This window comes from Rhinolophus ferrumequinum, chromosome 7 (assembly GCF_004115265.2).
Source record: "Rhinolophus ferrumequinum isolate MPI-CBG mRhiFer1 chromosome 7, mRhiFer1_v1.p, whole genome shotgun sequence".
Lineage (NCBI taxonomy): Eukaryota > Metazoa > Chordata > Mammalia > Chiroptera > Rhinolophidae > Rhinolophus > Rhinolophus ferrumequinum.
The window spans coordinates 93,833,864-93,859,537 of NC_046290.1; the positions used below are offsets into that span (position 1 = coordinate 93,833,864).

A 25,674-nucleotide genomic window follows, 5' to 3' on the forward strand; every position below is an offset into this window, starting at 1 on the left:
CATTTGGCTCTTTGGATTTTTTGCTACCTTGTATCCTGATTCTGCTCAGGTCCTTTCTAACATAGACTCTTCCCTTATAAATTTGTTTGTAGGTTCAGTCACTCAGCTCACATTTAGCTTCTTTCAGAGCAGCGGCAGTGCTGGGCTCAGGGGACAGGAAGCAGATGAGAGAAGACATCCGAGGGGGCCTTGTGTGTTCTTTCTATGATTCCAGAAAGGACTTGAGGTGATTTGCAAAGATAAACGCAGTAAAATGAGATGAAAAAGACATGGGAAAATTGGGGTGAGAGGAAACCCAGGGTAGAAAAGGCAGATGAAGCCGGAGGGGACTGCCTCAACCCCAGTGGAGGTAACCTGACTCCGAGCTTTCTAGCAGCCAGCTCCGAGAGGGAGACAGGAGTTTGGAGTGGCTTTGTATTGTCACATTGTCTCGTGTAAGCCCATGCTGCACGCAACGCAACAGCCTAAGTGAGGGACAGACAGCAGCTCCAGGGAGGAGCCTGTTTGTGTGGTCCTGGGGCAAATGGACATCCAGAAAGGGGGGCAGGGGCGGCACAACCTTCTCATCCTTCTAATCCTCCTCGTGGAGGGTCCTGGCCAGCAGCTGATGCTCGCAGCCAGCCCCCTCCACAAGTATGTAACGGGCTGTAGGGGTGGGTGAGACCCAGTAAACCAGGAGTCACGCTGGTCCCCGCCCTGAGAATCCCTGTCCCTCGAGGACATGTGGGGGTCTGGGATTCAGGCTGCTCAGACAGCTCTGGGCACACCCGCTGAGCTCCAGGACTTGGCTAAGGGGTAGAAGAAGGGGGTAGGCATTCCTGGCAGGACAAGGGACGGGGTAGGTATCTCTGTGAGCAAGCAGAAGTTCAGGGAGGCTGGCATGCAGGGTGCTGCGGGGAGGGGGGCCCAGGAAACAAGGCCAGGACAGGTGAGGGCCGGGTCCGTGGGTAGAGGTGCTGCAGACTGGCCTGGGCACTGAGGGCTGTGGGGTCCCTTTCAAACTCTTGCCTAAATCTCTGTCCTTTCCCCCCCAACCTGGTGCCTGGAGGAGAGTTGGTTCTGAGGAAGTAAAGAGAAGTGGATAGGAGCACAGGCTCTGTGGCCAGGGGGCCCGAGTCCCAATGCGACCTCTGCCATGGGTCAGTCAAGTCACCCTGGACCTCTCCGGCCTCAGCTGCATCTTCTCCGGCCTGGACTTCTCCGGCCTCATAGTAGCATCTTCTTCAGAGGGCTGATGTGCAGATTAAATGAATTAATATTTATGAAGCTCTTAGACTGCTGCCTGGAGCAGAGCAAATGTTACAGATCTGTGGCCCCTTAGCTGGAGCAGCTCAGCCAAGGGGGATCTCGTCCCACTCCTCACACTAAGGATGCCCACACGGGTTCAGAGCGAAGCACAGTGAAGGAGCACAGAGAGGTGTGGACATGGGGTCGCCCTTCCCCCTGCGGTGGGCCAGCCCTGGGGTGGGGGGCACTCAGCAGCTTTCTGTTGATGTTGTTTTTGACAGTAGTAATAGCTGCACAAGCTCCGGAGAGCTTCTCAAGACAACTGTGTCAACTGCAGCCGAAACCTGCTCTGCGAGCAGGCCTCAGTTTCTGCTGAATCTCCCCTGGTAATGGGGGGCTCACTGCCTGCTTTGCTCAGTGGACCCACAGCCAGTGAGCGTCCACTGTGTGCGTGGAGCGTGCTTGGTGCTGGGTTTCCACCAGGATGTGAGTCATTCAGAAACTGAGCTGCTTCTCTCTGTCTTCTCCAGACATTGCCTGAAGCCAGCCGGGTGAGTGCGTTGATGGGGTGTGAACAAGCTGATGTGGGCCTCCCACTGGGCTTGGGAAGGATGAGGGTGGCTGAGGAGGGCATTTTCATGCATTCATGTGTTTATTAAACTTATTTTGAGGTCCTGAGTGTGCTAGGCGCTGTCCTAGGTACCCAGAGCCCAACAGTGAACAAGATGTGCAAAGACCCTGCCCTCTTAAGCTGCTCTCAGTGAGAGCTGAGGGAGTTTGCCAGCAGCCGAGAGGAAGGGCATTCTAGGCAGAGGGAACAGCATGTGCGAAGGCCTGAAGATGTGCCAGTGTGTATCGGTATGAGTGGGTGTCTGCGGCAGTCTGCCAGAATTTGGTGGCTGGGGGCAGTGGGGGGGTGGGGGTTGCCTTTCTGAAAGCAGTAAAACAAACTACTGATTTTGAGGTCTTCTTAGTGAAGGCCCTCACCCCTGGGGCCACCAAATTCCGCCCCTCCTCTACCCTCCAGCAGCCCTAAGTTGCCTTTCAGAGGTGTAGATGGTACCCCTGTCCCCCTGGCTGGTTCATCCTTTTTGCAGGCTGCCGCACCGTGGCCCTGCCCCGTGTGCCCTGGTTTGCATCCGCTCTACTCTGTCTGGGCCTCTCATGCTGCAGGGGGGCCAGGCCTGGACCTCAGTGGGCTCTGCCTCCTACCTAGCCCCTGCAGGCAACGGGTCAAGTGAGAGGAAGCCCAGGGAGAAGGTTTGTGCCCAGGAAGGTTGTCCTGTGAGCACGGTACCACTGTGGGCCAGACCCTGGGCACTTGAACTCCCTGGGGGCTTGGGCCTTCCTGCAGGGAGCTCACAGAACCCGGGGAAGACAGAACTCCAGTAGGTCCCCTGCTTAGGGGCCACCGGCTGAGGCAGTCTGATGGGAGGGAAGGCCTCAGGGCAGCAGGGACCACCCTTACTTCCTCCACTCCTGCCCGCGTATTTTTAAACTTGTTTTTTGAAGTATAACATCCATTCAGAAAAGTGCTCATGTCGTACGTGTACCACTTGGAGAATTTTCTCAGAGTGAAATGCTGTGCAGCAGCACCCAAATCCAGACTCAGAAGCCGCAGCTCCCCAGAAGTCCCTCCTGTTTTCACTTCCGGTCGGTACCCCCTGACCTAAGGGCGACCCTGTCCCTGATTTCTAACACCATCCATAAATAAGTGTTGCCTGCCCTTGAACTGAATTTTAAATGGAAGCAGACAATCATACTCCAGCTTTTATATCCGTCTTCTTTCACTCAAGATTATAATTGCAAGGTTCATGCACATTACTTGTGGTTGTAGTTCATTCATTCTCGTTGCTGTGTTTTAGTCCATTGTGTGCATCTATTTACACACATGACTAAATGACAACTTATTTAGAATGGACGTCACCATTCTAATGGTGACGGGTGTGTGGGTTACTTTCAGTTTGGGAGTATTAGGAATAGAACATGTCTTTTGGTGCACGTATGTATACGTTTCCATTGGGGGTATACCTAGGCGTGGAATGGCTGGATTTTAGAGTTAGGTTTGTGCAGCTTTCCTGTGTCATGCCAAGCTGCTTTCCAAGTTGTTTATACCAGTTTACTCCTGCTAGCCGTGCGTGAGCGTTCTGGATAATCCACAGCCTCACCAGCACATGCTATGGTCCGTCTTTCATTTTACACATTCTGGTGGATGTATGGTGTTATAACGGTGACTAATAAAGGTGAACGTCGTCATATATTTATTGTCTTTTGAATGCCCTCTTTTTGTGACGTGCTTGTTCAAGTCTTGCACTGAGTTTTCTAGCTTGACTTGTCAGAGTTTTTTCTATATTCTGAATGTGAATTCTTTGTAGAATATAGGAATTGCCAATGTCATTTCCCCTCTGTGGCTTGTCCCCTCCCCCACTCTCAGTGGTATCATTTGATGCACAGACGCTCTTAATCTTGTCCAATTTATCCATTTTTTCCCTTGTTTTTAGCACTTTCTGTGTCCTGTTTAAGAAATCTTTGCCTACTCTAATGTTATGAAGATCTTCCGTGTCTTCTTCTAAAGACTGTATTGTTTTACCTTTCATGGTTAGATCTGCTATCAGGAATTGAGTTTTATGTGTGATGTGAAATAAGTGTATTAGTTTCCGTTTGCTGCTATAACAAATGACCACACACTTAGTGGTTTAAAACAACACAAATGTATCATCTTAGGATCCTGGAGGTCAGAAATCTGAAATGGGTCTCACCAGGCTAAGATCAGGATGTCAGCAGGTCCATGTTCCTTGTAGAGGCTCCAGGGAAGATTCTGTTTCTTTACCTGTCCCAGTTTCTAGAGACTGCCCGCATTCTTTGGCTGGTGGCCCCCGCTTCCATCTTCAAAGCCAGCAATGAGTCCTTTGCACACTGCCATCTCTGATTCTTTCACTCCTGCCTCCCTCTGCCTCTTATAAGGACACTTGTGGTTACATTGGGCCTGCCTGGATAATCCAGGATACTCTTCCCATTTCAGGGTCAGCTCCTTAGCAACCCTAATTCCATCTGTCACCTTAATTCCCCTTTGCCATGTAAACAACATGTTCACTAGTTATATGAGGCCATCAACGGGGGGCATTATTTATTCTGCCGATCACAGGAAGGTTTGTGATTTTTTTCCCCATGTGGCTATCCAGTTGACTCAGCATCACTTACTGTAAAGACTGTCCTTTGCTGAGGGGTAATTTTTAGCTGCTTGTGCAGGTTCTGACCCTATGGAGGAGGCCTGATGGGCTGGGCTGGGGAGGAAAGCCCAGGAGATGGGGTGGCTTTCCTGCAGCTGCCTGGCCTAGATGTGTTGGATGGAGCTGCCACAGAAAGCGCAAGTGGAGAAGGCAATAGTGAAAGACGACGGGGTCAGTATCGTGGCCTGGGAGGCAGGATGCTGGAGCCGGTCCTTCCTGTGTGTCCTGATCGCTGGATGACCGCAGCAAGCCCCTCTTCTCCCGGACACTGATTCTGTCTGGTCTTGGGGACCCTATTGCCCAGCACAGATTTTCTTCATTGGAGAAGTTGAATCTTAATATCCTGTTCACTTGCTCTGTGACCTTGGGTGAATCACTTCTCTGACCTGGGCCTTCGTTTCCCATTCTTTCAAATGAGAATAAAGGTGGGTGAGAGGACAACTTGAGCCATGTTGTTCCCAAGCCTTTCTCCCCAGGCCTGGTGGGGGACCCTGTCCAGCAGGGCATCCTGGGCTAGTGAAAGAAGGTTCCAGTTCTCCAGTTGGCAGAGCTATGGGGGCCTCACAGCCAGGGGCGGGCTCTGGCGCCATGGCTGTGCCCTGGTTCAAAGCATGTCGTGTGTGTGTGCGCGCGCGCGCACACTTGTGCACATGACAGGAAAATATATTGACAATTCTTTCCGTCCCTCAACCTGACAGCCCTGGCCCCCTTTGTTCTTTGCTGGAAGATAGGATCCCTCCAAAACTGAGGGAAGATGGCCGGGCCCTATGTGCCCAGCTCAGGCAGGACTGACAGGCTGGCCACTCCCAGGGCTCTGCAGTCAGCCTCGGTTGTTGGCAGGACAGGGAAGATGCTGACTTTACAGAGCGGGAACTGCAGCCCTGAGCTTGGAGGCTGTGAGGATGGTGGGTGTGCGGGGCTGGACCCAGGCTCTGGGCTCAGGCCCTGCTTGTCTCCCGTCTGCAGGTACCAGAGAAGGGGGGAGCCAGCTGGGGCTCTTGGATTGGTCTGTCCTTCCTGCCTAGCACCGTGTGCCCCTGCACTCCTGTCCATGCCGCTGGCACACCGTGCCCTGCCCTGCCCTGCCCACCACTCCCAGCTTCATTCCCTTCCCTTTCCTTGAAGCCGCGTCAGCTGGTGGAGACCAGGTTCCAGCCACAGCTCTGCTCTGAGGCTTAGGTGGGTCCCTTCCCCACACTGGTTCTGGATGACTACCAGGCCCCTTTGTACTGCCAGGGCAACTTGGAACCCAAAGTAGGGCCCATCACCACCTCATTCTTCTTGGGGCCCCCTGTCCTCTGCCACTGGCTAGCAGGTGTGCTGAGTGTTGCGCTTGCACAGCCAGGACTGGCTCCAGCTTCCTGCGGGGCCTCTCTGACCCAGTGAGAGCGAAGGGTGGGTGTTGGGACGGGCACGGGCAGACAGTGCCATCTCCCCACCACTGTCAGGCCAGACGGGCAGCTGGTGTGAGGCTCAGAGGTTTGGCTTCTGCCTCAGGATGGCAAGACTCAAGGGAAGGAACCTGTCCTAGCCGCCCTGCCGTGCTCTGTGCTGTGCATGGGGATTCTAGCTTCCCCACTGGGTGCGATTCCCTGAGCCTCTGTCAAATGCAGACAAAATGAACCTCCCTTCCAAGCTCGATGGGACAGGCAGTAGGTGCCAGCTGGGAGTAGATTTATGGGGACAGTGGTTACATCTGTCATTGGGGCCGCTGCGCATCTGGGGGTTGGGGTAACACTGGGTTTCTTCTGGTGCAGGTGTGTCTTGTGGCACCCAGTGGGGCAGGACTAGCGGAGCCCATGCCTCACCCACATATTTCGGGGAGCTGTGGCCTGGTGGTCATCACTGTGGGGGTTCACTCTGGGGACTGTTTCCTCTCCCCTCCCCTATGTCTATCTTTACTTTTTATCATTGTTTAAAAAGTGATTATGAAATATTTTAGGCACTCAAATAAAGGGATAGAGAAGATACAATCAACACCCATGTACATCTTTAAGAAACAAGTCTTATAAATAGAAGTGAAGCCCAGTTATCCTGCCCCGGTCCTGTTCCCACCCTAAACCGCTTTTCCCGGTTATTGCATGGAGAGCTGCGAGAAGCACCCTGAGCTGCCTGCCTCCCTCCCGCCCTCCGGGACACGCAGCCAGCGGCACTTCCTGGCTCGATCTCCTGCACCTGCAGTGTTCCCCCAGGCTGGGCCCGCCCCACCCCATCAGCCCTTGCTCCTTGGCCTTTCCAGCACTTGGCATCGCCTGGCTTTTTGACTTTCCGCCCATCTGATTGGGTGGGAAATGGGAGCTCCCTGTGGCTTGGACCTGTGTCTCCCTGATGACTGGGAGGCCCTGTGGCTCTCCTGCCGGGCTCTTCTCCTCGAAAGCTGCCCCATTCATGCCATTTTGTTCTTGGGGTGCCCTCTTCTTCCTTCCCAGCCACTCGCGTTACATACCAGTGGATGCCCCGGGCCTGTGCCCCTCATTCTCCCCAGCCTCTGCTATCCCCAGCGACTCTCCCAATGGCCACGACCCAACACTCTGCCTCCTGTCCCCTGCCCTGCCACCCCCCAGGGTCCTTCATTCATTTCACACTTGGTATGTCCCAAACTGAGCTGCCCCTTCCAGCCCCTACCTTTTCCTGGGTCTCTCCTGGTAGGTCCCTCCCAGTTTGAGAGATTACCGCCTGCTGGAACCCTGGGCGCCCCCATGCCCTTGTCATTTGTCAGCTCCTGCTCAGTACCTTACCCCCTCTGTTCCCTCTGGTCGTGCTGCAGGCCTCCCTGTTGTGTCCCTCGTCTGTCAGCAGCCTGCTGCCCCCATCCTTCCCGTCGTCCTCAACAGCGCCAAGAGCGGTTGTGCCAGTGTGCACACCTGACCTGTCACATCCCTGGCTTACATCCCCCGTGGCACCTCAGCCCTCAGCCCGATGCTTGGGCACCACTGGGAGACTCTGGATTCCACCCCCACCTCCCCCACACACTTTAGCCACTAAGTCCTCAGCTGTCTGGTTGCCTTGCCGGAGTGTGGTCCGTGCCTCGTCCTAGTTGCCCCCACGTTGCCCCCAGCCCCCCGCCTCCTGTTCTGTCACAGAGCCTATCCCCCATCCCCTCCCCATCCCCCAGTGCCTCCGTCTCACCGCCTGTAAAGTGGGGTAAAAGTGTTGCTGCCTCGTGGGGAGCACGGCCAAGCGAGTCAGAGGACACAGCCCACAGGAGCTGTGGGAAGGGCAGTTGTTGCTCCTGTCCGGTGTCTGTTACGATCTCCAAGGGCCCGCGGTGCCCACGCCACCCCCCACCCCCGCCCCCAGGGACTCGGGCCCAAATGAGGGCTTTTGGCGAGTGGGCAGGGGCCACGCTGTAAGTTCATCTCTGGGTATCATGTGCACCTACATTCTGGTTTCAGGCTCAGGAGAGGAGTGGGGAGCTCAGGTACCCTGGCTGCCAGGACCCCTGGATGGGGAGGAGGAGGACCGGCCATTGTGAGAGGGAACAAGTGTCCACGAGGTCTGGGCCATGGGAGGTCTGCATGAGGTCTGCACCACGTGGCCTCAGCCAGCAGCAGTGTCCTGCCACAGCGCTGCCCTCCTCGCAGGAGGCCCTGGGGGTGAGGATGGCCGGCTCCCCCAGCAGAGTCTGGCCCAGGAGCCCTCTTCCTGGTGCCACCTCCCTCGCCCTCTAGACATGCTGGCACTCAGAGATGGGTTTTCCACTGTCCTATTTGGCACTGGCTGCCCTTCCGTCGGGGCCGCACCCTGGGCTACCGATTGGCAGAAAGTTCTTGGTCCTCATCTCCACTGAAACTGTGGCGCGCCACCCCCGGGCAGCTGAAATGGAAACCCTGAAATGCAGCCCGGGTTTGTCTTCAGTAAATGGCAACTGAACGCAGCACAAAGGGGGCCTGTTAGTCTGAATGCCACCCGCTCTGTCCTGCCTCCCACACCCGCCTCGTCTGGGCCCTAGTCCCTGGGGGGACGGGGCAGGGGGGTGGCGGCGTGGGCACCGCGGGCCCTCGGAGATCATAATAGACGCCGGACAGTAGCAACAGCTGCCCTTCTCACAGCTCCTGTGGGCTGTGTCCTCTGACTCGCTTGTCTGTGCTCCCCACGAGGCAGCAACACTTTTACCCCACTTCAAAGGTGGTGAGACGGAGGCACTGGGCCAAGCTCCACAGCCACTGGTGGTGGGTCTGGGCTTTAGATCTCCATGAGATCTCCACTCCTTCCCCTGCCTCCCGGGCCTCCCCCAACAGCCACAGTGTGGCCAGAGGCCAATTTATCACGATGTCCCAGCTTTTTCCAAGAAACCCCTTCTCTTCCTGTACCCCATGAGCAGGGCTGAGTCACAAAGGCCAGTTGCCCGAGGCCTCCTCCCCCTTTTCCTGTTCACTGTTTTTCTCTGTCTCCCCTTCCCTATGCTCCAGCTTTGGAGGCCCACGGGGGTGGAGGTGGTGAGGGGGTGGGCTGCTCTCCTCCTCTCCCAGCCCTTCCCACACCCTCAGCAATGGTGGATGGACCTGAGTCAATGCCGCCCTGGTTCTCTCCTGCCAGCTCCTTTGGTCTCCTGTATAAGCAAGAAATGTGGACGCTGTCCTCAGAGGCAGGGGTCTCACAAATGTCATTCCAGGCCTGGGCCAGGCAATGGGGGGAGGTGGACCAGGGGCTGGTCCCAGCTGCTGAGTTGTGTGTGACGTCGGGCAAGGCCCTGAACTTTTCTGAACTTCAGGTGCTCCCCCTGTGAGATGGCCACTGTCCCATCAGGGCTTGTTAGGGCTAATGAGGCCACATTCCTGCAAGGCCTGGCACACAATAGGTTCTTCGTACTGGAGGCTGCTGGGATCATCAGGGTCGGGGGGGGCGAGAGGGTAACTGTGGGAGCCTCTGGAAGCCTCTCCTGGGAGGATTGTCTGTGGGGATTTGTGCCCTTGAAGGCTTTTGTCCTCTAGGCCATCGCAGGTGTGCTCGCTACAGTTTCCGGATCATAGGCTCTGGGCCAGGAACCACGCTAGAGAGTTCTCAGGGAGAAGAGACTATGGCTCCACCTGGGGTTGCCCGTGAGCTCTCAGAAGGCAAGATGAAGGTAAACGAGAACAAGATCCTCCCTCCTGGCTCAGGGTGTGATCCTGAGGTCTCTGTGGGACAAAATCCTGGCAGACTTCCTGGAGGAGGAAGAGGAGGTACCGGGCTAGGCGTTCCATAGGTGGTTGGAATAGGTGAAGTAAAGCAGGTGGGAGAAAAGGCTCAGGCACAGTCCGGGAGGTGGGAAAGTGTCAGGCAAATGGTGAGGAAATGCAGGGTCATCAGCAGCAAGGCTGGTTGGGGAGCCTTCAGTGCAGGGACATGGTTATGACCCTGGGTCCCTGACTCAAAGGACACATTGACTACATGAAAAGCCATGGTGTCAGATAGCCAGCTGGGCTGGTTACCACAAGCCACTCAGTCCTGAGTGCTGGGTCCTCCGGAGGTGAGGGGGGCCTTCTGGACCTCTCACCCCATGGGCCAGCATCATTCATTCATTCAACAGTGATTTATTGAGCTCCTGTAGGCACCAGACACCCTTGTCAGGACTAAGGATATCACAGTAAACAAAAGAGACCCAAGTCCCTGTCCTCGTGCAGTGGAGGACTGGGTAGGGGTTGTAATCTTAGAAGGGCGTACTGGAGCAGATACTTAAAGGAGATGAGCAACACATCTGGATATTTGAGGGAAAAGCATTCTAAGCACAGGGAACAGCGTGTGCAAAAGCCCTGAGGCTGGAGTGTGCTTAGTGCTGGAGGCCAGTGTGGCTGGAGTGGAGTTGGTGAGGGAGAGTCGTAGTGGTGAAGTGAGAGGTGAGGTGAGGAGGCCCTTGAAAGCGAAGGTGATCGCACTGCGGCACCAGCTTCACTAACTTCTATAGGGAGCCTTCAAGGATATTTTTAAAGTTGAGGCTTAATTTACACAACATTAAATTCATCCATTTTAAGTGTTATGATTTGATGACTTGTATTTTATTTTATAAATTTTATTGCGGTGTAACAGTGTGTTTCTCCAGAGCCCATCAGCTCCAGATCGTTGTCCTTCAGTCTAGTTGTGGAGGGCGCAGCTCAGCTCCAAGTCCAGTCGCCACTTTCAATCTTAGTTGCAGGAGGCACAGCCCACCATCCCATGCGGGAATTGAACCGGCAACCTTGTTGTTGAGAGTTCACGCGCTAGCTCCTGTGGCAGCTCAGCAGCAGCTCGTTGTTTTCAATCTGGTTGTGGAGGGCTCAGCTCACTGGCCCACGTGGGAATCGAATCGGCATCCCTGTTGTTCAGAGCTCACACTCTAACCAACCGAGCCATCCAACCGCCCCCGGGTTTGATGACTTTTAGTATCCACATACATTGTGCAGCCCTCACTGCCATCCAGCTTTACAACATTTCTACCGTGCCTGAGATGTAGAGAGAAGTTCTCTCATGCCTGTTTTCAGTCCATCCCTACTCCTACCCTCAGACAACCACTGATCTGCTGTCTGTGTCTATAGTTTTGAAATTTTATATAACTAGAATCATAGAGTATGTAGTCTTTTGTGTTTGTTTGTGTCTTTCACTTAGCAGAATGTACTTCGATGTTCGTCCACATTGTTGCGTATGTCAGTAGTTCGTGTTACTGCCGAGGGGTACACGGTGGTGTATGTGTGCTGTTGTACGTTCCCCAGGTGATGGGCAGTGGGGTTGTTACCATTTGGGGGCTATCATGAATAAAGTTGCTATGAACATTTTTTTATAAATCTTTGTATGGATATACATTTTTATTTCTCTTGGGCAGTTGGGTCATATAGTAGGTATGTATTTAACTTTTTAAGAAACTGCCAAACTGTCTTCCAAAGCGATTGTACTGTTTTTCACTTCCACCAACAGTAAGCGTACTCCAGTTGCTCCGCCTCCTCACCGGTACTTGACGTTGTCGTGTTCCTGTTCTGAGCCCTTCCAGGTGGTGTGAAGTGGTTTCTCCCTGAGGATTTGATCCTCGTTTCCAAATGACTAGTGAGCTTTCCCTAGGCTTACTTATTGCTGCTTGCATATCTTCCTTGGTTGTGAAATGGCATTCAAATCTTTTGTTCATTTTCGTCAGGTTGTCTTCTTATTAGTGAGTTGTAGGAGTCACTTATATGTTCTGAATACAAGTCCTTTATGTATGTATATATGTGATTTGTGGTTTCTCTCTGGGAGGATCTTGGGCAGGGAAGGGGCCGTGGGCCTGGGGAAGGCTCCTTGCGCCTCGCTTCAGTCCCCGCAGTCCGCTCTCCTCTGCCTCAGCCGAGCGGGGCTCTGAGTGCAGATTTCCCGGGTCCGTCTCTGGGCTAAGCCACAGGAGCAGGAAGCCTGTTTGGCCACCCACAGAGTAGTCACCCGACTGCTGTCACCAGAGACCACTCTCACATGCCTTGTTGGCTCAGTGAGTCCCTTTCAGGCTTGGGGATGCTGACACAGCCTAACCAGGCTCACAGAGAGAGACGTCTACAAACCACAGGGCAGTTCCCCGGTGAACGAGCTTCCTGGAGTGCCGGGTTCTGGGAGCAAGGGATCAGCCTCGTCCCCCAGCCTGACCAAATGACTCAGGGTATCAGTCGGGATCGTAGTGTTCAATTTGGCAGGCTCTGGGGGCCAGCTCAGGGTTGGCAGGCGGCCCCATTCTCCTGTCGGCTCACCGGGGCTGGTAGGTGTCACCACTGTGTGCCTTGGGAAAGCTTCTTTTTCTCTGCTATTGTGGCTGACGGCCCCACCTGAGGCGCTGATCCTTCCGGCTGTGCCAGGACAGGTAATAGTGTTGCCAACTCATCTTGCTGGCTTGAGAGCCATTCTGAGGACACTTTGCGTAGTCCTGCTGTGAGCATTGTGGATTGGCTTCTGGATGAGTCAGAACTTTTTTGGTTTCAAACAACAGTGTCCCTCAACCAGGTTTGGGTGAAAAGAGAAAACAATGCACGTGTGTGTGAAGATTTATTGGCTGATATAAGTGAGGGGCTCAAGTGACCAGCTGCAGGCTCAGCTGGATCCAGCCCCTCCAAATCCAGTGACTCAGCTCTGCTTTCTCTGTGTTGCCATCATTCCTGGCAGGCTCTCCCATGCGGTAATTGGAATGGCCCTGTAGCTCCTGGCATCCATCCTACACCCAGGCAGCCCCAGAGCAAAGAGAGCACCTCTTCCTAAAGATTCCAGCAGGTCCAGGCCCTGATGCTTTTTGGGTCACGTGATCTTCCCTCAGCCAATCACAGGGGCTCCGACCAGGCTTGGGTCGTGTGTCTACTCCAGGTGTGCATGCGGGGTCAACCCACACAAGTCCTATGTATCAAGAGTGGAGGGTTCTCTAAAAGGGAATAACATTCCGTGACCAAGGGTGGCTTAAGGATATGGCAGGATGGGCTGAGGCTGGGCCACCCCTGACTGCGTCAGAGTAGAGTGCCCAGAGGGCATTGATGTCCCCGCTTCTCAAGGTCCTGAGGCCCTGATGCTTTTGCCCAGAATCCTCCATTCGTCCTGTGTGTTCTGCGTTTCCTCTCCCCAGGACAGTGTGCTTCTCGAGGCAGAGGCCTGTGGCTCTGGGGCAGGACGCGGCCTGGCCCGTGGGGTGCCCTCCACAGACATTGGCACAAGAGAGGCAGGGCAGTGGGGAGGAGGCCAAGGGGTGGGAGGCCTGTCCTTTGTGCCTCTCCTCCAGTCCCCTACAGCCAGCTCCATCCTCCTTGCAGCTGGTGCCCTTAACGGATCACCTAGGAAATTGGAGGCTTCCCTTCTCAGGAGTCCCCTTTATCAAATGCTAGTGCCCCGTGTGCTGTATGCATCACACCCTTCTCTGTTCGGCCCTAAAGTAGGGAGCTATAATGGTGGAAGGGCAAGCAGCGGGCACGTGAGTCCATCCTGGCACAGGACTGAGGCAGGTGCAGGCCTCTCTGCGTGTATGTCCCCACACTGGGTGGAGTAGACAGGTGCTAGGATGGTGAGCCCTAGAGCTGGAGTGTGGCCTTGGCAAGGCAGAGCAATGAGCTGGTTGATGAAACTAGGTGTTGCTTTGTCGGGCCCACATCAGGAGGGATGTGAGTTACTGGGTGGTCCTAGAGAGCCCGGGGGCCGATGGAGAGTAACCCAACAGGTTGCCATGTTTGTTAGAATCCACACTAGCCTGTGCTCTGGTGAGAGCCACACACGGCCGTGTGCTGACACTCGTGGTCCTGATATGGGGCTGCCGTGCTCAGACGGCACTGCGGCAGACCCCCAGCCAGTTTGCTCCTGATTCTCTCCTCCTGGGCCCAGGAGGCAGACAGAGTGCCTGCCCTCTGAGTCCAGTAGACCAGGACACTCGTCCTGGCAACAGCAGCGCCACACTGGGCCCACACTTGCTGCCAATGCTCTGCTCTGTGCCTCAGTTTCCCTATATTGAAAAAGGGGGTGATGATGGTCCCTACTTCACAGGGTTGGCACTGCTGGAATTCCGTTGTGTTGACATCGGGGTGATGTTATGATGTGATCGCTCCTGTTCTCTGTCCACAGGTGAGTGACGATGGCGGAGAGAACGTGACCTGCCCGGGCCCTTCTCCACCCATTGAGTGGCACCACCATGCAGAAGCCCAGCGGCCTGAAGCCCCCCGGCCGTGGGGGGAAGCACTCGAGCCCCATGGGCCGGACGTCTACTGGGTCAGCTTCAGCCTCTGCCGCGACGGCGGCCACCGGCTCCAAGGAAGGTGCGTGGGGACAAGGGTTGTGGGTGAGGGGCCGGGTGGGGCAGTGGATTTCCTGGGAGAGCCGCCCTGTGGCCAACCTGGAGGCCAGAGGAACATGGAAGTTCTTTCTGTCTGACTGTGATCCCTTTAAAAATGAACTAGCGACAGGCTCTGATGCATGCTTTATGTGCACTGTTCCTTTTCATGCTCCCCCAACCCGAGAGCAGGTACCATTGTTGGCTCCGCTTAGGGAAGGAGAAATGGAGGTCCAGGGAGGCCTGGAACATTGCCCAAGGTCTCTCAGCCAGTAAAACAGCCGGGATTCAAACTCCAGCCTTCATCGGCCTCCCCACCCCCACTCGTTCTCCCTCCAAGGTCTGAGATTGTCCTAGTGGAGCCAGCGCCATATCCCCACCAGCCTTCTTGTCTGCGGCCCAGAGCCACGCCCTTTAACCTTTCTTTATCTGAGCTCAAGTATTTCTGCTGGTGGGCAGAGGGCGCCCTGGCTAAAGGCACCAGCTCTGAGGGCAAATGGTAGAGAAGAGCTGTTGTTAGTTACTTGCTTTTTATGATGTTAAAAGTAAGATAGCCCCTGTGGAATATTTGAAAAGTTTGATGCAGGGGTAAAATTGCCTGTAATTCCACACCCTGGAGGCATTTGTTATTTTGATTTATGTCCTTCCACTTCTCACCTGTTTGTAATCATGCTGCATAAACAACTTGCAAATCTGCTTTTTCCCTTTTAATATGATCAGGTGAATATTTCATATCATTAAAACTTCACATGTGCATTTTTTTTTTTTTTTAATTTATTTTTAATTTATTGGGGTGACAATTGTTAGTATAATTACATAGATTTCAGGTGTGCAATTCTGTATCACATCATCCCACATGTGCATTTTTAATGGCTGTAAAATATTCTGTTCACTCAACAAATGTAAGTCAAGGGCCTTCTTTGTTGGCATGGTCCTAACCCCTAACCACCGGAGCTCTCACTCTGAGCAAAAATGGATGTTGTCCCGGCTCTCAGGGGGGCTACCAGTCTGGTGAGGGAGGCTGAGTGTCATGAGATCCTATGAGGGGGGCCTGACCTGGGCCTGAGAGGGCAGCAAAGCCTTCCCTGAGGAGGGGACGTGTGAGCTGGGGCCTGGAGGCTGATGGTTCACTAGATGAAGAGGGGAGGGTGTTCCAGGCAGAAGGAACAGCAGGTGTGAAGACTCAGTGGCGGAAGGGAGCGTGGTGAGTACAAGGGAGGGAAAGAAAGTGAGTGAGGCTGGAACACGACCAGTGAAAAGCATGCTGGTGAGATGGGGGTAAACCAGGTGGGGGCAGGTGGACGTTTCACCTCCATCCTAGTGGCAGTGGAAGCCGCTGGAGGGTTGTAAGTCAAACAGAATGTGATAGAAGGAATTGGAAATTTTTTCTTAACCCGTTCTCTGCAGTTGAAAATTGTGATTGTTTTTTATTTTTCACTTTGATAAATGATACTGTGATGGACATCTTTAGGCACAAATCCTTGATTTGATTACAGTGCAGCCACCAATGGGAAACACTGTCCATCTCATCTGACGGGTGCAGAAGTTTGGAGAGACAAAAACGGCCAAAGTCCAGACTAGGAAATCTGGGCCCTGGGTAAGGTCAAGGAAAGTTTGAGCCAACGGTATGGGCAGTTGGCAGAGCCAGGTCCCTGGCAGAGCCAAACAACCAGCAAGAGAGGGTGAGGAAGCTGTGTGGTGCAGCCCGTGGGCAGACCTACGCAGGCAGTTCTCCCCAGTACAGCCACGTTTGAAGGTCCAGGCTTCCCCCTTGAAGGTGGCAAATCCTCCTTTACTCATGGGAGGCACTCTTGCGCCATGAGAAGCCAGGCGAGAAAAAACAAGTAGGGAAGGATGTGCCAGGTGGAGAGAGCAAGTGATGCAAAGGCCCTGAGCAGGAATGAATTTGCTTTAAGAAACATAAGGAAGACAAGCCTGGGTAGAGAGGAGTGTGAGTGAGATTGGGGAGGGAGGCAGAGGCAGGCTGCGAAGGGCCGGGGTTGGGGTTTAAGTGTGATGGGAGCTGTTGGAAGATGTTACCAGAGGAGCAGTGTTCATATCCCTCAGGCCACCATGTGGAGAACGGGCTGTGGGGGTTAAGAGCAAGGATGGGGAGACCAGTGACATGTGGTCACCCAGGTGAGGATGGCTGCACTCACTGCCAGGACTGTGGGAGGGCAGGGGGCTGACCACCATGAGTGAGCCATCAGGGAAGGCTTCCTGGGGGAAGCGGGAAAGAGCGTAGCCTTGAGAATGGGGGGAATGTCAGTGGTGGGGAGGCGGAGGGCCTGCAGGAAGTGGAGAAGAGCAAAGGCACCAAGGGGGCTGAGCTTGTCCAGGGGGGTGAGGGCGGTGGTTGTGTAGCCCACTCTCTGGAGAAGGGCACCTGCCAGGCCTGAGCCCGACCCTCTTCTCTACTGGAGAGAGCCCCGTAGCGCCTTCTGGGTTCCTTCCTCAGTGCTCCTTCCCTGATCAAGAGAGGCCTGAATGTGGCTGTGATCCAGCTCTAAGGTGCTCTGCCCCTGGAAGAGTGACTTAACCTCCCGGGGCCACTGCTGGGGCACTGACATTTGCCTGATGGGATCAAGTCAGTTAAGGAATGTGCAGTGCCTGCGGGTACAAAACCCACTGTGGAGTGCTTTCTTTTCCTTCCACCCATCCATGATCCCATTACAGAGAAGCCTGGAAGACATGAAAGAAGAAACACCCGTGACCCCTCCGTTGAACCTGATCAAAGCCGCTACTGTGGTCAATTTCCTGCCATTATTTGTCCTGCTGCATATGTTGTTTTAAGCGGTTAAATCGTAGGTTGCACCCAGATTTGCATCTTTTCCATGTTCGATTACAGTCTGTGGGAAGTGCCTTTGCCATCCTTTTGAGTGGCCGTGTAGTAGTCCCTCAAGGGAGTGGGCCTGGAGCACACAGTGAGGCCTGCTGGTCGCTTCCTAGTCATACTGCACAGCAGTGTGGGGGCCCCTGAGGGTGGGGGCTGGGGGCCTGACTTGGCCTGGGCCCCCGCGGGGCTGTTCCAGAGAGAGGAGGTGCCATTCTGAATGCCCGATTGATTACAGGGCCATGCCCCTGTGCCCAAAGTGCTGGGCTTGGTGGCTCCCTGCTGACGTGCGGCTGGGGGAGGGAGCAGAGAGCTGCGAGCAGTGGGCTGAGGCAATGAAACCCTGAGAAGGGAAGGGAGAGTTCTGCCACCCGGCGCTGCTTTTGTCCCTGCGCCGGGTCTGTGGAGAGGAGGAGCAGGTGGAAGCACCAGGGTGGGATGGTGGCACCGGCACTGGTGTTGGCGCCTCAGGCTCCCGTTCCCACCCCATGGAACTGCTCATGTGCTCTCTGAGGTGCCACCCCCATCAAGGCTAGGACCCCAGTGAGGGGCACCAGGGCAGTGAGGGGTGGGTCTGGGGGAGGCTGGAGCCTGGTTGGCAGTGGGCGGCAGTAAGAAGCTTCAGTTTGGGCTGGGAATCAGGGCAGTGGCTGCCTCCCAAAGCATGAGCTCAGCCTCCGGGCAGAGGGTCTGGCCAAAGGCTGGGCCTGGACTGATTCCCTGGCCCTCTGCCCCATGAAGGGCCCCACGAGGGCCTGTGTCATTCCCAGAGCTGTGACACAGGGAGCAGCAGGGCCAAGGGCTGTTGGAGGTGGTCTCTCATACCGGGAGGTGGCCCAGAGGAGGAGGAGGAGGTTTGCAGGAGGGCGATCTGGGACACACCTGTGGGCAAAGGCCTGGGTGGCACAGGAGGTCACGGGCAGCCCAGCCAGGCAGGATGGGCGCTGCTGGAAGATCGGCCTTCCAGGGAGAGTCGCTCAGGAGGCGACATTGGTGCAGAGTCTGAGTGACAGGAACCAACCCAGCGGAGGTTAGAAGAGCATCCAGGCAGAGGAAATAGGGGCTAAAAGGCTCGGAGGCTTCAGATGACTGAGGAGTGGAGAGCAGCTTGAGGGGGCAAGCGGGAGTGTCGAGAATGGGCCAGGGCAGGCGCCAGGGCCCAAGATGGAAGTTAGCGAGCTGGGACGGGGCTGCTTAGGGGTGTGGAATCTAACCTGGGCCTGAGGGAGAAGGGGGTGCAGGCCTTCAGGCTGCGGGCCACGACTGCTGCTGGGCTATGGCCTTTCCTTTGGGTCAGGAACAGCCTGCAGTGGTCAGACAGGGCCTGGTACTGCCCTGCAGTCGTGGAAAAGAAGGGGCCGAGGCAGGCTATGAACAGGGTCCCTTAGCCCTTCCATGGGGTGTGCTTCTGAGCCCGCCAGGCCAGGCCACGGGTGTCTCTCTGGGCCCCAACAAGAAGGTCTGGTTGCAGTGACCTGGGGAGGATTCAGGGCTGCTGAGTGAAGGGACAGAGCACTGTTGAGCTCCCTCCAGCCCTGCCCCTCTGCTGGGACAGGCAGGTTCTTGAAGGGCCTCTCCCATCCCTTGCACTGTGGTCCAGCCCCAGAGATAGTCCATCTAGGAGGGATGGCATCTGATGCTTGCTGTGTCACAAGCCGGCTGTGCAGAGAGCATCTTACATTTCTCGCTCATTAACAACCGAGTGAGAAATAATTGCTCTTCTCTCCATTTTAAAGATGAGAAGACTGAGGCTTGGAACTCTCAACTGAGTTGTCCAGAGTTACAGGGCCAGAACGCGACTGGGCTGGAGTTGAGACTCAAGCTGGGCTGGGTTTAAAACTGGCTCAGGCCACTGGCACCTGCCATCCCACGCCAGGGGTGGGGTGGCTGGGGCCCCAAGTCAGTCCCAGCTCCACACACTCAGTTTATGCCTCGGGCAGGTGGGCAGGGTGGGAGGAATGAGCTGTTATCATTAGGTTGGTCACAACTGTCCCCCAGTGTGCTTTTGTCCTTTCCTCATGCTGCTGACCCAGAACACAGGAGGTGAAGGCTGAATGTGTGGGATTCCCCCTCAGACAGGGAGCAGGCCACTTGGGGTGGGGCCCACCTCCTATATTTTGATCCCCAACAGAGGGCTGGTCCCAGAGCTTTCATTCTGGCTTACTGAGCTGGGGCCTGGATGCCCCTGCACCCTGTGGGTGCTTTAGACATGGGAGCCGGCCAGACGTGCTCCACGTGGGGCCCAGCGTGGCAGCTGGCTTCTCATCTTATTAGACACTGACCTTACCCCACTCCGCCCCCCGAGGATTACGTCTTTCACCCTGGTACCCCTGTTTCCGGGGAGGGCAGGAGGCATCATCCCCATTTTAAGTGACTTGTCGCAGATGCTGTGCAAACCTGGGCGGAAGCAGGGCCACTTCCAGCCCTTGCTCCTGCAGAACCAGCACGGCCCCCAGGCAGCTCTCACTCCCTTCAAGGTCACCCTCTCCTGCTCTCCCTAACCACATCCTAAACTTTGTAATGGCATGAGGGTGGGGAAGGCCAAGCCGAGCTTTTTGTGGCTGGGCTGGGAGGCGGGCAGGGGGCAGGGCAGCCTCCTAATGCTCCTGACGTCGCTGGTATTGATCCAGGGGGCGGGGGCTCAGCTGCCAGCACTGCCTGCCGTGTGGCCGCAGCAGGGTTTCTCCATGGGGAGCTGGCTCTGCTCTTTTCAGGGTAAGCCACCTATGTCTTTCTCCCCTGGGTCCCTGGCTGATTCTCCTGGGTAGGGGCTTCTGAGTTCCATTTGGCTCAGGAAGGACACTGAGCAATTCTTTGGACTGGGGCTGCCCCAGAGTGGCTGGTAGTGGGTCTGTTCTCCAGGGATGAATGGCAGCGTGGCAGGGTGATGCCGGCCTGTGGTGACCAGAAGCGATGAGCCCTGCCTTGGTCAGTGTGGGCTGGGAGGGGTGGACGCAGCCCTCCCTGGAGGCTGTGTCAGTGGGTGCCGTCAGAGGGACTGGCCTCGGGGTGGACTGGGCAGGACAGCTCACTTGGGAAAACTGGCTCCCGAGGAATGCCCTGGAGACCTCCTCCCTTCCTTGAGCACCTGCTGGGGAGGGATGGGGGCTCAGAGCACAAAGCAGCCTTGGGGTTTGTGGGCATTTATATATGTTGCTTTCAGGCCAGCAGGGAGGGGAGTTCAGCGTCACGGCCAAGGCTGCATTTCAGCCTGGTCCCGAGGCTCCGACAATGGAGAGGGGTGTTGGCATGGGCCCCATCTCCCAGAGCTTGTGTCTGGGTTGGGTGGCTGGCTGTCCAGAGCAAGGAAGCATGGAGCCCCATGGGGTGGCTGCCGATGAGGGCAGGCAGGGTTCCCATATTCTGCCTGGGACAGCCCTGTGGTCTTGCCAGGAGGCTGTATTAATAACACCTCCTTTCTCTCCAAGGTGTCTGTTTGTGGCTGACAAGTCCTGTGGTCACCTTATTTATAGCCCCTCCTAAGCAGTCAGTGCTCATTCGCATCAAGGCTCTGAAAAGTCCTGCAGCAAAGGAACCTTAACTTAAAGCTACTGGTTCTCCAGCCTGTTTGAATTTGGAGATTAAAATTTTGTTTTCATTATATCTAGTAACGCTCTGTGGAACATGTGGGGTTGACTGGCTCCTTGAGGGACCGGTCCTAGCATAGGTAGGTACTCCTTGTTAGAGAGCCAACTTCACGGCATATGATCCCTGTGGGTCCCTGTAAGTCCCTGATTGTGGTTTTATTAAATTGATTCCTTTTTATCCGTTCCCTATAGTCCCATTCCCCCAGCCCCAGGCTTCCATGCCTGCATGCTATGTTGGGGACACTCTTGAACCCTTTTCTCATCAAGCATCACATCAGAACACTTTCCCTTCTAACCTAAAGATTATTTTTAAAGGTTACTTGATAATCTGAAAGACCTGACCGTAATTTATATCACTGCCTCCCCTATTTTGGGGCACTTAGATTCAGGTCTTGTGTTTTGTTTGTTTGTTTTGTGAATGACAAGACAGTGAGTCAGTTTTTTCTTTTTAAATTATTTCTGTGGGAAGTGGGCCAAAGATTACATTCCCTATTTTAGTTCTTCTTTTTGAAAGCATTGCATTTCATTTTTATTACAAAAGTAACATGGGTTCATTATAAAAGTCAAAGGTTAACATAAAATTGATCCCTATCTAGGGATTTCAAATGGATTGGGGAGTGGTGATGAGATTGGGTTTGCCTTGCAGAGGGCTTGGTCTGACGGCTCTGGCCGAGGACTGGAGCAGAGCGATGATTGGAGGCTGCTGTGCTGGCAAGACGTGAATTCTCAAGGGCCTGATCTTGGGAGGGGCCTCTGAGACCCTAGAGGGAGGTACAGATTTAGGAGTTATTTTTTCCGTGGAATTGCTGAATCTTGATAAGTAACTGGATTGAGGGGAGGGGTAAGGAGCAATTAGGATCTGTGGCCTGAGTAAATGAAGGGCGGGGGTGTTGCTTCTGAGATGGGGAGGACAGAGGAAGAGCTCATGGTGGGGGGCGGTTCAGAATGTGAGATTCTGGGGGACATCCAGGAGGAGGCAACTGCTGGATGGGCAAGTCTGATGTCCAGGGAAGGAATCTGGGCTTGAGGGAGCAATTGGGGCCCAACTTTATTCTGTATCTTCCTGTGTCATCTCCCAGAGAGCCAGATATTTTACAAGGAGAGTGTATTAGAGTGTTTTAGTGTCTTTTAAAAAGCAGAAGTGTGTCAGCATGCAGGCAGTAGCTAAAACTTCAGGAGAGGGTTGGATTATAGGGGAGCATAGTGTAGCTCAGGGTTCCCCAAGTATTGACCAGAGGAGGACAATTTCTCCTGCCTCTTGCCCCTTCCCCACCTGCTCTGTGTGTGCAGACGGGTCAGGGACTTGGTGCTTCTCTGTCTCCTCTTCCTGTCTTTCCTTTGTGGGGTCTGTAAAGAATTGGTATGGGTCTCAGATGGGCCGGGCCATGCGTCCAGGGTGTGGGCTGGGCTGGGGCTGGTGCTGTGGTGGCACCAACCCATGCTGGTTCACAAGAACCAATTGTGAAATTTCAGGAATTTTGCAAGCCAGATGTTAAACACTGCCATTATTTTACACCATCAGATTGTATGAACTTAACAATGAAATAAACTCTATTAGAAACATAGGTAATAAATACTCAAAACGCATGCCTTGTAGTAGTACTTCTAGTACTGTTATACCACAAATACTTCTCTTATTTTAGTACTGGTAAAATACTACTAGTTACTACTAGTGAGATTTTGTAGTATCTGTGTTTTTTTACTACATAATCTCTTCCAACTCCGTGTTCAGTGACATCATGCTGGTAGCTTGAAATTGGCCAGGATGGGAGAATTTACACCATGAAATTGGGAAATGCTACAGATCAGGGTTATTTATTTATTTTCCCTCAAAGAGCTAGTTGTTAAGCCTTGATCAGCACACAACCAGCCACGACACAGATGGAGAGAGGCGTGGATGGAGACTGCCCCAGGGGGGGGGCCACCAGGGCGGCAGGGGTGGAAGAGGCAGAGAGGCCCCCAGTCCTGTCACCGGGGCAGGGAGCCTTTGGGGGAGGGTGGGCAACAGAGCCGGGCACCACAGGACAGGATGGGCCCACTGCCCTGCAGGGAGGAGGCCATGGCATCCACACACGAGCAGTGTCCACAGCGGGAAGAGGTCAGGAGTGGAGGGTCAGAGAGGGCCTGGGAAGCAGAGTCTCCTCTGCAGATGTAGCCACTTCCTTCTAGACACTGCTGGGTGGAAAAATACCCACCTCGAGGAGTGCAGAGAACCAGGGAGTATCAAACTATGGCCCCACTTGTGTTCTTAAGTATGCAGTATACACACACACACACACACACACACAGTTATATAGTATGAACATGCACAGGATAAAGCCTAGAAAAACATACGTCAAGGTGTTAACTGTATTATGTTTGTATGATACAACTATAGGTCCTTTAATTTTTTTTTTTAAATCAGTAACCTGTGTCTTCTAATTTTTCTGCAGTGGATGTGAATGACTTGTGTAGCAAACATTTAAATAGAGGGAGAAAAGCTTGTGTGCTGGGAAGGATAGTAGGTGACAGCAAGAAGGGGGTACTGTGGGGAAAGCTGCTGTTTTATGTGGGCTGGGGACGTTGACACCACACAGATTGGCTCTGTCGCAGAGAGGGGAGCGGTGAGGAGACCAAAGCGGGGGTAGAGGTTTGCCTCTAAAAGGAGAAGAAGTTCTTAGCTTTCCCCTAGAAACCCGGGGAAAACAGGGAAGTACCTCAGGGAGGTACAAAGGCAGAAGGAGACCAGGCGAAGCAGAAACCTCCTGGAGTGAGCCTCCGTTTGTTTCCTTGATTGACGGGAGGAGAACAACTCCTGCAGCTCAGGACGTGAGGATGCCGGTGTACTCAACACAGCCATCGTGGCTCCTGCTTCTGGAGCGGGACCCAGCTCTGAGTGACAGCTCAGCTGGCATTGTGAGGGCCTGCTGCCTGGCGCCCCGGCTGGGAGCTAGAGAGGAAGCAAAGCCCTCTTGAGCTTTGGATTAAGTCTGGGAGGCAGACATACATGGGTGAAGATAGGGGATACATCTCTGGGAGAATAAAGGAGTAGAAGCTGGTGGGCTGGCTCTTAGATGAAGCAGTCAGGGAAGGCGTCTCTCAGTTGGTGAGGGAGCAAGCTGTGTGACCAGCTGGGGCAGAGGTTCTGGGAGGGGCTCCCAAACCATTAGCCGTGAGCCTTCTCTCCCCAACCCCAGGCACCCACGGATCTTGGTCCCTTCCTCAGCCAGGCAGGCGACCAGCCAAGTTGTAGCTGTAGTCCTGTTGTCCTCCCCACCCCAGCTCCGTGCTGCACCTCGTTTAGCCATGCCTGTCACCCCAGCATCTGATACTGGGTGCTCAGCGAGTGGGGTCCCTGGTGGCTGAGATTCCACAGGTATGGAAAAGACCTGTCGCTGCTTACCCAGGAGAGGAGGATGCCATCTCATCTGGGCCCCCCACCCACTGTTGGACCAGGCCACCAGCTGCTGCCACTCCACACCATGTCCTTCAGCCCTTTTCATCCAAGTTCTACTTTGAACTTGAAACCAGCAATAAATTCCCCTGTGCCTATGTCTGGGGAGAGGACCAGCTGCTCCTGTGAGGTTGAAGTCTTGTCACTGCCCTTTGCTTTCCTGGGTTTTTTTTGGAGCCACTATTGCTCTGTGTAAGAACTCGGAGGGGGAAAGGCCCAGATCCTGGCTTCAGGGAGCTTCCAGAGCCTCAGAGCTGTGAGGGTGTGGCCTGTTCTGAGAGCTGAGAACTCACACCAACTCCTCAGGGAAAGAGGTGGCACCCATAGGACATCAGTGCTGGCCCTGGCTGTTTCTGACCGAGCTCTTTGTGTCCCGTGGGGAAACTGAGGCCCAGATATGGGAAGGGGCTTGGTCAGGCCTAGCCAGTGTGTTATAATGGCTCCCTCGAGGGAAGAGGGCTCTGTAGGGGTTTTCGACACCTTCCCAACCTCAGGCGGTTAAAAATTCCCCAGTGTAAGAAGGGAATTTGATGAGGGTTTGTCCCTGGGAGACTGGGGCAGCCGAGGGCACAAAAGAGAAAATAAATGGAGCAAAACACCCAAGTGTGGTTGCCACAGGATTTTAGCAGCTGTCGAAACAACTGGTCCCTGGGCCTGTGGCCCCTGGAAGAGGCGAGGGAACAAAGGAGATTACCTGAGGGTCTGCCTGGGTGGGAACAGCTGGGAAGGAGAACAGCTGAGTAGGCAGATTTTTGCCCAGAATAGGCACATTGGGTGTTTCTCAACCTGGGGCCCTCCTCTGTGCTGTAAGCAAAAGGACAGGTAGGGACCAGCTCTTACCTGGGCCACAGCCATTCAGTTAGCAGACATCACCGAGCCCCTGAGCACAGGGAAGCCTTCTAGAAACGGATATGGGAAGGGTACCTGCCATGCATGTGTGCCTTATAGGGGAGCCGTCGAGAGAGAGTGCTTTGAGCCAGAAGAGCCGACCTGACCCCTGCCTGCTGACTTTGGGCACGTTTCATACCCTCTGTTTCCTAATCTGCAAGAGAAGAACGTAACGTATAAAAAGTACCCAGTTGGCACTTCATAAATGGTAGCCGCTATTTTAATAATGACAGCATTGACACCTCGCTGGTGACGGGCTCCTTGGGCAATGTGACGAGGGGCTGGGGGCTGGGCACTATCCAATTTGTGGCTTCGGCCCCTTCTGACTGCTTTCCACAGCCGCTTACCTGATGAAGGTGGGCACCTGATCTGGTGAGCGGGAAAGCCACTGCGGGGGGTGGGTGGGGCTCACAGATCCCTGCAGAAGCTCCGTGTGATACTGGGTTGTCCTGGATCAGGACTGGAGTCTCCCAGGAACGTGGCCCGGGTACAGGGACCAGCAGGAAGGGAGGATGGGGCGTGTGTGAGCCAACTTACAGTCAGTGTTTTATGTCAGTTTCAGAGGACTCGGCTGCTCACCCCTCCCCCGTTTTACTCAGGGGTGGAGCCACTTGCCCACGGTTACTGAAACCTGCCTGGAAGCCCTTCTTCTGCCTTCTGGGCCTTTTGTGGGTTTTTTTCCCAACCAAAATCTCAATAGTCAGCCCTCGTGGCCACAGGTATGGGGCAGGCAGTGTCCTGTCACTGCACAACAGCCCAGGACAGAGGTA

At 54.6% G+C, this 25,674-nt stretch overlaps 1 protein-coding gene across 2 annotated transcripts in view; it reads left to right on the top strand.

The window, feature by feature from the left end:
* Window positions 1-25,674, top strand: part of CLIP2 (CAP-Gly domain containing linker protein 2) — a 79,296-nt gene that overhangs the window by 5,320 nt on the left and 48,302 nt on the right. For both annotated transcript variants that reach the window (XM_033110208.1, XM_033110210.1), the window contains exon 2: window positions 13,959-14,149. In XM_033110208.1, the coding sequence (XP_032966099.1) occupies window positions 14,026-14,149 (124 nt within the window). In that variant the 5' untranslated portion in view covers window positions 13,959-14,025. The remainder of the gene's footprint in view (window positions 1-13,958; window positions 14,150-25,674) is intronic.